General features: G+C 44.1%; 1 protein-coding gene across 2 annotated transcripts in view; it reads left to right on the top strand.

The window, feature by feature from the left end:
• Window positions 1-2,494: 2,494 nt before the first annotated feature.
• Window positions 2,495-13,222, top strand: part of macrod1 (mono-ADP ribosylhydrolase 1) — a 103,338-nt gene continuing 92,610 nt past the window's right edge. The window contains exons 1-3 of one of the 2 annotated variants that reach the window (XM_030061592.1): window positions 2,495-3,270; window positions 3,896-3,994; window positions 4,720-4,827. In XM_030061592.1, coding sequence (XP_029917452.1) covers window positions 2,829-3,270; window positions 3,896-3,994; window positions 4,720-4,827 — 649 coding nt within the window. In that variant the 5' untranslated portion in view covers window positions 2,495-2,828. The remainder of the gene's footprint in view (window positions 3,271-3,895; window positions 3,995-4,719; window positions 4,828-13,222) is intronic. The other variant, XM_030061591.1, reaches the window with a different exon arrangement.

The following is a 13,222-nucleotide window of genomic DNA, read 5'->3' on the forward strand; positions in this document are numbered from 1 at the left end:
TGTGTGTGTGTGTGTGTGCGTGTGTGTGTGTGTCATACCGCATACTGGATATGACATATTGGATGGATTATTCAAACACATCAACTGACATACACACTATCACTCTCTTCCCTCTGTCTCGCTCGCTCTCTCAATACAGACAGCTTAATCATTATTTTTGGCACTGTCAACAGTGATCATTTTTAGGTTTCAGATGTGAATATATTGTGGGAGGATTGAAAAGGAGACGGTTTCTAGGTTTCATTAAATAAAAAAGAACCCAATTTTTACTTTTCATGACATGGAAGGTATTTTTTGTCAGAGGTATTGGCTACAGTGGTAAACATGGTGGTGATTTCAGAGCTCTGAGCAGCATGAAGGTACACTAGACTCATTTGGCTGCAGTCATTTATTTAAAAAAAAAAAAAAAAAAGACATCAAGACATGTTGAGTCTGCAGATTTTATGTCTTGATATCATCATAGCACAGACTCAACTCCTCCTGGCTTTAGAAAAGAGTTGTTGTCCACAAATACTGATCAATATTCTGGAGCCAAATACCTGAAAAAACATGTTTCTTACACTGGCAATTCTAAATCTAAAAGAAAAGGATTTGCCAACAGTTTTTTTTTTTTTTTTTTTTGTTAAATTATGTAGCTGTCAAATTAAAGGCTTTTTAACTTTTGTATTCCACTTGAGTGCCAAAAACAGGTTCTGGTGGCGCCTCTTACATGGCAATAACTGGAGGACGTATTGTGCTGGCTGGGTGGTGTCTGAAAATTATCTTTGTTCCTCTGTTTACTGTTGTGATGGGGTGATTTAACTGATGGGTTGGGTGATGATGATTTTGGCGGATCTACTGATGATGCATTGCAGTTTGCAATAGGAGTGGTTATCCAGGCTGCTGAATCAAACTATATGGATGTGGTGAGGGTACTCTCCATGATGACTGAGTAGAACGGAAGCAGAAGGCATTTTCCTGTGAATTTCTTGTGTAGTTGACAAAGTGGGTGGTGTTTCCTGGGCTTTTTTTTTTTATATGATATGACCTATGCTGGTTATTATTTATGTGTAAATATGAATGAGTGTGTGTAAATATGTATGAGTTTGTGTTGGACATGGATTCACCACAGATGAGTGTGGGAGTTTTGTGGTGTGCTTTTTTCCTGAAATTTATAATTTCTTGGGTTTTTGGTGGGTTAAGTAGGAGGCCAGTGTTTGAGCGCTCTGTAACAGTTTGATGTATTTGCACACGGTACTGGGTTTAGTTGTTACTGCAGATGTAGCCCAGGATTGTGGTGTTGTCTGTGTATTTGTAGATGTTAACAGAACTGTGATGGGATTTGAGGTTGTTGGAACACAGTGAAAATAATGTAGGTGAAAGGAGGCAGCCTTGGGGAGCTCCTGTACTGAGCAACAGAGAGCAAGATGTAATGTTTATTTTGTCTCTCTGTTCCCTGTTCCAGAGGAATCTACAAATCCACTGGCAGATGCAGGAATCAATTTTCATGTGCAGTGGTTGTTTTTGTAGAGTTACCGGTCATGACGGTTCTTATTGTGTTGAAGGCAGAGCTAAAATCTAGCAAGAGGATGCAAGTGAAGGTGTTTGGGGGTCTCCAGGTGTTGTAGTGTGTGATCAAGGGATGTGACAGCAATAGACCTATTGGCTCTGGAGGCAAACAGGTGTGGGTCCATGAAAGGGGTGATGCTGGGGTTCAGGTGTTGGGTAATGATGCGCTGAAAAGAGTTCATGGCCAGAGATGTAAGGGTAATTGGTCTGAAGTCATCGAGGTGGGAGATCTTGCTGGCTTAAGGCCCAGGAATGATGGTGGACAGTTTAAAGTAGTGAGGGACTGATTATAGGTGGAGGGAAGAGATGAATATATGGGTGAAAACAGGGGCCAGATTCACATCACTGTGGTGGCACACAGCTGGGCTGATGTTGTATGGGCCTGCCGCTTTCCTTTGAGTCTCTTAAATGTGGTCTTTACCTCACCTTCTGAAATTAGAAAGGAAAGGAAAGGAAAGGAAAGGAAAGGAAAGGAAAGGAAAGGAAAGGAAAGGAGAAGATGGGTGGGGGCTGACTGTGCTGGAACTGGCTACAGTTAAAATTTACTATAAAACAAGCTGAGGTTGTCTGGGAGATGGCTCATTATCAGGTGCGGGTGTGTATGAGGCGTTTTTGTAATTGGTGATCTCTTGGCGTTTCTTTCCCCCCCAGATGGTTGTTGTCATTAGCTGTGATTTGATTTTCTAGTTATGTGTGACTGAGGTGTTGACAGAAATGTCCACTAAAAGGCTGTATATGATGACACTCAGGCTTTCTTTTATAATACACGCCCTAAAGTCATCCCCTCTAGAATATTCTCATTTCCCTGGTCACGTTCACAGATCTGTTTGTTAATGTGCACCCACCCGCAGAGCCAATGCACACTGTAGCATTTCTGCGCCTCTTCTGGCCAAGGCGCTTCCATCTGTGACAGGAGCTGGGTTTGACGCTCGGTGATGAGTTGGGAACAGAGCAGCGCCGCGCACACAGCTGCACAATTCCTGTCTGGTAATTAAGAACAAACGTTCAATTCAAGCACCTTAACGCCACATTAAGGTTTAATAACACTTTGTAAGGTGTGCCGTTGTGCGACAGAAAGCGGACCCCCCTCGTAAATGGTATGTTCCAGCGTCGCCGTCCAAATTCCAAAACAAAAATGGCACATGCTTGGTAAGACTGTCACGTCCACAACAATTAGGTGGGTTTGAAACGAAAACGAAACCTAATCACGGTGCGAGTTGAACTGGTCGGTGTCACCGTTGCTAGCTACACGAGCCGTGAGTTCCCTCGGTGTCACGAGCATGGCATTTCAAATGTCGGCTCAGCTTTCACACATCAGAGCCCCGACGTCCACCGCTCTCGTGCCCCGAGCCCGTGCTCACTACCACAGTGTCGGTGTCAAGTTCAAACACTTTGTAACTCCCGGCAGCCTCCTGCCGCCAAAGCGCCCGCTGCACGCCTCGGCCGGGGCGGGGACCAACTTTCCAGCGAGTCTTAACCCAGGCCATATTCACTCTGCGAGCCGAGGGAGGCAGCTTTCAACGGCCAGGGTCACATTTTGGAGGTCGGGGCCGGGGGCCGGGTCCTCACCCCGGGGGAAGAGAGGCTTGCTGGGCAGGATCGCCTTCGGTGCACTCGGAGTGACCGCCGCCGCCGTGGTATCCCTCCACACCGGGTCCCTGGTCGCCATGGCCCACAAACCCAACCTGGACTCCGCTGGAGGAGACTGGAAGGAAACCAAGGGTGAGCCTGTTCAGCCTGGGAGGACAGGACTGTGGTGTGTTTTATGTCGACATAGCACTTTGTGCGTGAAGGCGTAGGGGTTTCTCCTTGCGCTGTGTGCTGTGAGCCAGCGAGGATATGAAGCCTGCTGTCACATGACTGAAACACCTGGCCTGTTGTCTGTCAGAAAATAGTACACATGCTATGTTTCCCTAATGAAGCAGAACTCAAATAAACACTTGCTAACATTTTAATGATATTAATGAATCATCACAGAGAAATTAAGACTCCCTGTAGGAGTATAAAGGCATTTTATAGAGATAACATAGGAATTGAAATACCTTGAAGAACAATAAAGTCACTGTAAACTCACTGTTGAATACCAGCAACACTGTCCCAATGGAAATATTCCTAGAATGTTATGGTGGTGCCATACAAGATTAAAAGAAGTATCACTGTAAACACTGTAAACACCACTGAGTGCTGCAGAGACATTATAAGGTCCTGTAGGAATATTCTGCTAATGTGCAATATTCACACTTGGGCATATGCTATTTTTCATCAGGCTACTGTACTAAATATTTAGCAAAAGACTCTTCAGTGTAATTGGATGTGCTTCTCTCTCCCTGTTTATCTCCCCTCCCAGACTTCTTGCTGTCTCTGTCTGTGGAGCAGAGGCGTCAGTACTACAGGACTTCTAATTATGAGACACTGGACAATGTCCCGGTTTGGACTCCCACTGCAGGTCAGACAAACTGTCAGAGTCACTCACCTTAATACACCTTGATGGGGGGCTCATGCAGCAGGCAAGTAGGGATGCAAAGATTAATTTTGATCAAATACTAGGCCAAAAACAAGTTAACACCATGATACAACCACTTTACTCCGTGTTGTTTAATCTGATAATACTATTGCTGTACATGTCCATGTTCAGCAGTGTAGCATCATAATCTTAGAACTTTTGTAAGGATTAGTTGTCATACAAACATAACCCCCCCCCCCCCCCCCCCCCCCCCCCCCCCTCAACAAAAGGGTGCTCATAGAAAACAAGCAAACAAACAAAAATATCCCACATGTATGTCATACAATGCTTCCATATGCTGTGAAACTTTGCACAGGGTTTTGAGTCAGATATTAAATAGTATTCATACTATTAAATAGTATTCAGAGCTGTGTTTCTTTATAGTTTTAATTTTTTAATTTTTTTATGTGTATCTATTCATACTTGTATATTACTTACTAATTTACTGCCTCATAAAGATGCCACATATTCCCTTCTTTTCTTTTATGCTACTTCTTTGACAGTTTGTGTTGCTTTATTTTTAATATTAATGACAGGAGCAAACCACAAGCTGAATTCCTTGTGTTTTGGTTACTTACTTGACCAGTACAGCTGACTCTGGTTTTGTTTGTGTGTACACGCATGTGTGTGTGTGTGTGTGTGTGTGTGTGTGTGTGTGTGATTTTCAGGTGATTCGGGTCAGAGCCGCTATCCCAGGAATGAGAAATTGGATGGCAAGATTTCCCTTTACAGTGGTGACATCACCAAGCTGGAGATAGATGCCATTGTAAATGCAGGTACGTAAGTGTGTGTTTGTGTGAGTACGTGTCGGTAGATGCGGGGCTTTTGATTGCCATCCAACATGGCGACCAAGCAGTTCAGCTCTCTAGAGCTTGAGTGCCCTCGTGAAAAAGCCTTTAGATAAAATGGGATGAAAGATGAGATCAACCTTTATTGATCATCCCCAGGGGAAAAATAGCTCATTGCAATAGCAAAAATAATAAGATTCAGCAAGGTGTTAAAAGTAGATTATAAGCACAAAAATAAGTAAGCCAGTAATTTGAATACACATTGAGTCGAAAGTGAGACACACTGGAAAAAGTGCATCCCTCGAGTCAGTGTGTGCATTTTCTGCACATAAATTAGTATAAACTCATAACGGGTCAAAGTAGTTGTTACTGTGATTATGGATGTAATATTAATGCAGTATGTGGGAGGAACAGCCACAAGCTTTTATATGTTAGCAGCATTTTTGTACTGTGCAGTTTTCCTCAAGGCAATGTACATACAGTACATACTACTACTTACATAAAAACAAACCAAAAAAACAAAAACAAAAAAGAAAACAAGAATTATCTTTGGACACTAACCAGAGTTGGCAAGACAACAGAATAGTTAGCTGTATATTATGGCAATAGCAGCCATTTTTACATGAAATAGGTAAATACAGGTGTTACTAATAAAATTAATTAAGGTTCTGTTCCATCAATCGTAGCAGAGTCTTTCCAGTGAGCCAACATGAACAATAGCAGGACCCTGGCTCTGTGAGACCTAAATGGAACAGATCCTTTTTTTTTTTTTTTTTAAAGATTTTTTTATTTGTCATTTTTACTTTATTTGCTAGTGACAGTAGAGAGAGATAGGGCAGGCAGGTGAGAGAGGGGGGATGACATGCAGCAAAGGGCTCAGGCTGGATCTGAACCCAGGCCGCTGCAGGAAAGACCCGTATGTGGTCCACACTCCACCACGTGAGCCACCAGGCTGCAGCCACCGAATGGAAGATTAATTAATGGCTGTGCCGCGTGCCTTGGTCGAGGCCTCCAGCTGCTTCTGTTGTCATAACGTCTGCGAGTGTGTTTTGCATTTTGCATTATGACTGTATTGTTTGTAATTTGCTCGCTGGGTCGGCGCCTGTTGCACACCTGTTTGGCTAAGAAGGGCTCTTCTCTCCCTGTGGTCCCTCTCAAGATTTTCCCCCTTTTTACACCTGGGGTTTTGGGGGCGTCTTTTCTTGCCTGCTATGAAGATTAAGTCAGGGGGTGCCGTCCTGCTTGTTGAAAAGTTGTGGGCATGTAAAGCCCCTTGAGATCATAAACAGTGATATTGGGCTTTAAATAAAGTTGAACTTGAAGTTGAACATGTCTGGGGTTTTACCTGATGAACAATTTCCAGAGTCGACTCAGAGTTGGCCTTTCAATATGACCAATCGACCCCTCCTCCCCCTTAATATTTCTTGTCCTTTACTGCAATATATTCCCAGTGAATTTTAAGATAATGTGTCTTGTTTTATTATAATATCGCAATACCCAGTAACTAACTAACTGGAAAAAACCCCCGACTCTTTAACTCCACCTTCAGAGTCAACCACGGTGGTCTATGACTGATGATTCAACATGTCAACTTTCAGGGGGCAGCCCTGTTGTTGTCATTAGTAATGCCTGTATTTACCGGCTATTCAAGTCAAAATGGCTTCTGTGAAAAAAAGTTTATTGTTAGCAGAGTTTGAAGAGATCTTGCCCTTATAAGATTGCCTTAATGAAATGCAGTGCTGTAGATACCATGTTTTTTTGGACTGAATCTAGCAATCAATACCTGAAATATGGCACCAGTCTTTAAATATGAGGAATTTCATTTCATTTAAACATATTAGTATCCAGTGTTTTCCTCATATGTATGGGAAATATGTTATTATGTTAATATGTTGTTTATATTGTTGTAATATTGTGGGTAATCCCACAATATTAATATATTGTGGGTATTGTAATATTGTGGGTAATCCAACAAAAATGTCACAGTAGAATCAATTCAGGCTTCCAAAAGACAAACCAGCGCCATAGTGCTCGGTTAGCAATGAATCTGTGGTCATTTGCTCACACAACACGGTCCTGCGTCACTTCATGGCCTTCTGGTACAGTGCTGCACTCCTGTAGCTGACCATCAGATGGTGCCAAACTCCATTTCATTCAGTGAAGTGCATATCCCACAAGGTAGTTTGGGCATTTGGGGAAATTTAATTGGTGGCTTGGCACGGACCCTGCGTCAGAGGAGAATAAGACGGGCTAGCCAGCCCAAATGATGCCCGATGATGAGGCGTTAGCAGCAAAATGATGGATTTTCATTGGCAGCTGACTGTCAGCAGGTCTAAGCTGTGCCAGCATTGAGTGAATATGTTGATCATTGACTCTCATTTATGGGCTTGCTCTGTGTGTCTGTGTATGTGTGTGTGCTTGCATACATCCAAGCACACACATGCCTATTTATTGGTGTATAAGCGATCTCATTTGCATGTGAGTAATTGTATTGTTTGAGTGTGTGCGTGTGTGTCTGTGTGTGGGGACAGGCGAATTTGTGTTGGGGTGTGTTTTTACAAGAGCTTTTACAGAGTCCCACTATGCAAAGTGGCGTTGAATTAACAAGAGGAAACAGCTAGTAAAGTGTCGTTTAGCGGAGAGGACGAGGCAAGGTGAGGGAGGGAGACCCAAACCCAGCGATTCCCGAGGAAACAGGCAGAGCATGACAGTCAACAACACAGGGAACCACACAGAGCCGGAAAAGAGTCATGGGAGTGAAGAGGAGCAGAAAACAGAAGCAGGGAGAGGACACAAAGTAGTAGCCGCCTTAGATTGAAATCTGACTGCATCGCCATGGCAACAAGCAGGTACAAGGCACCCACTAGAGGTTTGGATTAGGCCAACAAAGTCAAATCGCCCTGTCCATCTCCCCGACTTGACTGACTGATCGGCCGGCCGGACGGCTAGCTGACTGTCTCCGTGGTCATTTTGTTGACTAAGCGTCCGACCTTTTCACTCGATGACTAACTGATTGACTGAGGGGCTTTGAGTGATTTCAGTCATACTTAAAGAGATATGCCGTCAGAGTGGAAGAGCGGGGGGAAGAGAACAATTAGTAAAAAAGAGGAGAATTAGTTACACCCATTCGTAAAATTACTCATGGATTTGCTGTTTTAGTGACGATCTAACGGCATAGCATCCGCATCATGGAACAGCCAGAGCAGTGCCTGTGGTTTTTAACATGTGGAGGGGAGTGTTGTGGATTTTTCTGGCTGCTCTGACAGACCTTGAAGCATCATTTAGCCCCTAAGGCTGCAAACATTCAATTGAAGCCAACTGTGGCCAATTATACGGTGTACTGGCAGACCGGTAGGCAAGTTGGTGGGAGGGGGGGTCCAGGCCTGGCTGGTGATGAGGAATTACTGAAAGACACACACACACACACACACACACACACACACGCACACACACACACACACAAACAACCACATAGAGGCCTACAAATGAACAGGTGCAAACTCACCCAGCCACAAACTACTCCACACTCTTTCTGTCTTTCCTTCTTTCCTTCCCTCTCTCCTTCAGTCAGCGCTGATCGATCAGGTAGAAAGGGCGTTGCAGGGAGGCTGGGCGGGTCCCATTTGTTGTTTGTGTCGTTCTCAATTAAGATTGGATTTACAGTAACCCCCCCCCCACCTCCCCTCACCACCTTCCCTCAGTGCCCGCCCACCCCCTGCACCCCCTCCTGTCTCATCATCCCCTCCTCCCTCCACACTTTTACGGCCCCTGGCTCCTGCCCGCTCCTATAAAACACTACAAACATAAAAACCCACAAGCACTTAAGAGCTATCCTGGTGAGGAGGGGGGAGGACGGCGGGGGGGCGGAGATGGCAGGCAGAAACATCCTCCTCTTTACACCCCTCAATCACTCCGTCCGGAGAAAGAGAGTGTGCAGGAGAGAGATGGAGGGGAGGATATATTGTCTCTGATGGGCTTGCTGATTAAGATGGATTGCGCAATGAAATGTCATTGGAGTGATGAGTTCTTGGCGTGTGTGCGCGCGGGCTTGTGTGTGTGTGTGCGAATACGATGTCTCGAGTAACTAACTTTGCATTAAAACCTTTTTTCGAATTGATTAAATGCAAATTTGCTTAGCTCTACTGAGCTGCATTTTCGCTCACAAAAGTTTTATTCCTCATTTCCATTCCAGCACTCACTCTCCAGCCCCTGTTATGTTTATCGTGTTTGACATTAAATGCCATTTATTTTGGCCCACCTTTTCCCAGGCTTTGAATTGAAGTTTAATTGAAAAGATTTAAAAACTGAACCGATAAGTTCTCTGAGTATTTCTGTGAGACGCCCCTTTTTTCCAGTAGAACTGCTTTCGGTGTGTGAGAGCGAAATGCAGCGGCAAAGTCTGCTGATAAATCTTTCAGGCTAGACTATAAAAAACTTTCCCTAAAATTAAGCTGTGCACCGTCAAGTGATAAAATATACTCTGCTTCTATCTCAGTCTTTAGAACTGAACTACTTGTCATCGTCAGAGCCTCAGCCGCCTCAGAGTCTGTGGGACTTTGTATGTGTGTGTGGATGCAGGGATGACAGTGTGCATCACATCTTTGTGCATGGGCACATGAACGAAGGTATGTGTGTGTCAGTCTGCATGTATGCACCTGCACACAGCTGCACCTGTCTGTATCCTCTTGTGTGTGTGTGTGTGTGTGTGTGTGTGTGTGTGTCTATGCCTGTGTTTGAGAGAGAGAGGGAAAGATGGAGAGCGCTTAAACTTAGGTCTGAATTTATGTGTGGGTGGGGTATGAGAGTCTGCATGTGTGTCTTGCGGGATGGTGCGAGAGTGTATGTTTGTGTGTGTGTGTGTGTGTGTGTGTGTGTGTGTGAGATACGGTCTCCCAGGTATTCCTCTGCAGGTCAGAGATAAAGCTGTTGGTTGCTGCTGGAAACCCACTCACCGTGGCAACGGCTGGAAGATACAAGATTAGAGCCAATAGTTTTCCTGGCCCGCAGGTGACAAGACAGGACGAGAGAGAGAGAGTCAGTTGACTGTCTTTTAACTTGCCCACAGATAAGTGAGCTGGGAGGAAAGTAGTGCTGGTGGACGGACGGGGTGGATGGAAAAGGGGAATGTGTTCAGAGAGAGGGAGGCAAGAAGGTGCAGATAGATGTGATGTCAAACAGGTGAAGGGTAAAGGGTGCTTCAGCTCTCGTGGAGCGCATTACCTGGCTGTCAGGGTGGCATTGGTGTGACGTAGAGGCTCTGCAAAGAAGAGAGGCGAGCTCACTCTGACCAAGTGCTGACTCGAAAACTTCTCCTGATGTTCATAAAACCTAGTTGGACATGTTATAGATTTATTTATTCGAACGGATTCGAACCCAGGATGCTGCATTCAGGACTTACCAGAGGAGCTATGGGGCGCCCCTGGAACTTTCACCTTTAAAGAAACATTACTTACATCTAATCTAATGCCAAACAAGTTCTTACAATGATGATTAAGCTCAACACCCACTGATAAAACTCTGCATTTTGCATCGTCGCGGACATTGGACAGCTGGTGTCTGTGGTGATGTTTCTGCACTGGCGCACACTAGTTGACCTGGTAACATGATTACGTCAACCACACTTCCCATTTTCTACAGGAATTGTGTAGTTAAACTTACCGCAAGGCTAACTACCTCCTCTTATAGTTCCCACGACCCTCATATTATTTCTTCCTGTTTGTCTTTGAATATGATGTTTGAAAGGCATTCTGCTGGGCAACCTTGATGTACATTTTTCAAGCAAAATTTAATTTACTATCAGATAAATCATAAAGAACTGGAGCTTGAAGGTGCACAAAGTAAGGACCATTTAGACTCAACTGACAGCAAAAAACATGAAATAAACATTTCACTTACCAGTGAGTGAGGCTGACAACGAGAACCATGTCTACCTTCAAATTTCTCGCTTATTCCATTTTTTTTTTTTTTTGTCAGTTGACTCAAAATGATCATCACTTGAACGCAGTTTTACACAGTGCATCTTTAAAGCATAATTAATAAGTTTGGGTTGCTGAAATTAGTATGGATGAATAAGAGCAAATGCATGGCTTGACTGTATTTGCGTTTGTATTACAGAGGAGAAACATCTGTGCCTATTCTGCAGCATGCATAAAAATACACTCCAAATGTAAAGGCTTTTTGGAATGTGTTTGTCACCTTGAAAAATGCATAGGCCATTTTGAGTCAGCATGCTGGAATCCTACAAGTATTAACTCGATACTTAATTATTTCAGTGCGCTGTGTGAGGAATGTGTTGGTCAGCCATCAACAATTGAGCTAAATGATTTTTTTTTTTTTTTAGCTCTGATGCTTCCATCAGATGCAACGTAGATGTAGTGCAGCAGTGAAGCAGCTTTCATTGATTTCAAAGGATGCATTCCCCGTATGGCTGGTGGCTATAGTGGGGTTTTGGCATCTGCGAGGATGGAGGGATTGCACGGATGGCCGAACAAGCAGACAGACAAATCGGCAGCAGGACGTCCAGTAGGACAGTCGGAGGAGGGAGAGTGGAGGGACAGGTGCACTGATCCTGTTTGGTGATTTTTCAGAGGATAATGCAGGCTAACCCTTGCCTCTGCAGGTAGAGAGCCCCTTACAAGAGCATTACCTTACAGTAGCACAGCATCACGCTCCTTCTGCAAGGCTTCACTGATTCTTAGCTGGCTTTGTCAGTGGGGCTTAGCGCTGTGCTTAGCGCCAAAATCAGCCTGGCAGACATCCCTGCTTTAGCCACGCTGCTAGAACATGTATGGTAGATTTGCAGGGACTGAGTCGTTGTTCCAAATTGCTTCAGGAGGGTATAAAATGATTTTTTGAGTCTTTACCTGCGCTTCATTTTCCTTATTTGACTTGATAGGGGACATATAGTGGGGGAAACAGCGTGTTCTTAACCCCTAGGGATTTTCTAGCATTTGCCCAGAGATTACTTCTAGCTCCTTCTTTGAAGGCTACAGTATCTACATGAATCTCAACTCCCTAAGCCAGTTACTGCCCATGTATGACTGAAGCTGTGCAAGTAGTGATTATTAGGGGGTTGATTGCACGAATAGTTTTACGAACCTCTGCGGCACCAGTGATATTTTTTTCAGTGCAGGTCACTTAGTCTGTCTGTGGTTTTTCACCCCAAGATAATTTTTTCAGCAAGGCTGTGCACTGATCTAAGGCCTGAACCTGAGAGGGCAAGTTGTTGTGATCAGCCTGGCTTCACAGCTGTTCAGACTGTCGAGGTCCCACAGGCCCAATAACACTCTCTGTCTCTCTCCCCCCATGTCTCCCTCTCTGTTGCAGTTACCAAGCATCTCCCCCAGAGCTCTTGTCAGCTCCTCTTAGGACAGGCTCACATTACAAGATGCAAAATGCCACACTAAGTTTGCCATCCCAGACAAATATTCTGTGTGTGTGTGCGTTTGTGTTCTAAAAAAGCTTAGATAAGAAATATATGAAGAGTGAGTATGTGTGTGTTTTAATGTGTGTGGATAATTACATCAATGCAAGACAAATAAAAAATGTTCTCGTGGCAAACACTCCCTTATCAAGGACGTAGTGAGGCTGAATTATTTGATTCAGATGTGGTTTTCATTGGGTCTGAGTTAAGTTTGTTTACTGAAAAACTGAAAATCCAGTCGCAAAACAAATGCTTTGTGTTGTGAAGCTGAGCAGGGTGCAGTTCCCTCCTGAGCTGTACTGTTTCTCCCTGCCGTAGTAACTGTTCTTGTTCCCTTAGCCCCAGTTCCTACAGCAGTGTGCCCACTGTGCTGATATTCTGTTTTGTGAAGGAGGGCTAATGGTTGCATTCTCACAATACGCCAACTGTGTTTATGTGCAGCACCTACAGAGGCAAATTGGCATTACTTAGCTACTCTTCAGTTTCTATGTAAATAAGAACCACTGAGGCGTATCTTTGCCATGACCACGTCCATACCTGCTACAAAACCTTGAAAAGAAGAATTTTCAGTGTATATTCAACAATCTGGTGACTTGGTAGAACAAATGCCACAGTAAACGCTGAGCAGAATGTAAACAAAGCAAAATGTGTGCCAAATGGAGACATCAGCCAGTGGCCAGTTTATTTTTTTATTTATTTTTTTTCCCAGTGGAAAGAGGATTTTCTCTGCAAAAGCCAATAAGTGTCAGGTAAAAACCCATCCCAGTAGGTGTGCTCTGTATAGATTTTAAAGAGCAAGGTCACCGGTAAACAGAAGCAGCTGAGGGCAGGGTCAGCAGTAGCGCTGAATATTGTTGCAGAATTTTTCAACTCCCACTTCAGATACTTTATAAAATTTACACCAATTTTTAAGTGGTCTTTAGTTGCTAGAGAAGAAGCCCATTTCACTCTGTTGTTAGT

This window comes from Myripristis murdjan, chromosome 10, assembly GCF_902150065.1.
Source record: "Myripristis murdjan chromosome 10, fMyrMur1.1, whole genome shotgun sequence".
NCBI classification, from domain to species: domain Eukaryota; kingdom Metazoa; phylum Chordata; class Actinopteri; order Holocentriformes; family Holocentridae; genus Myripristis; species Myripristis murdjan.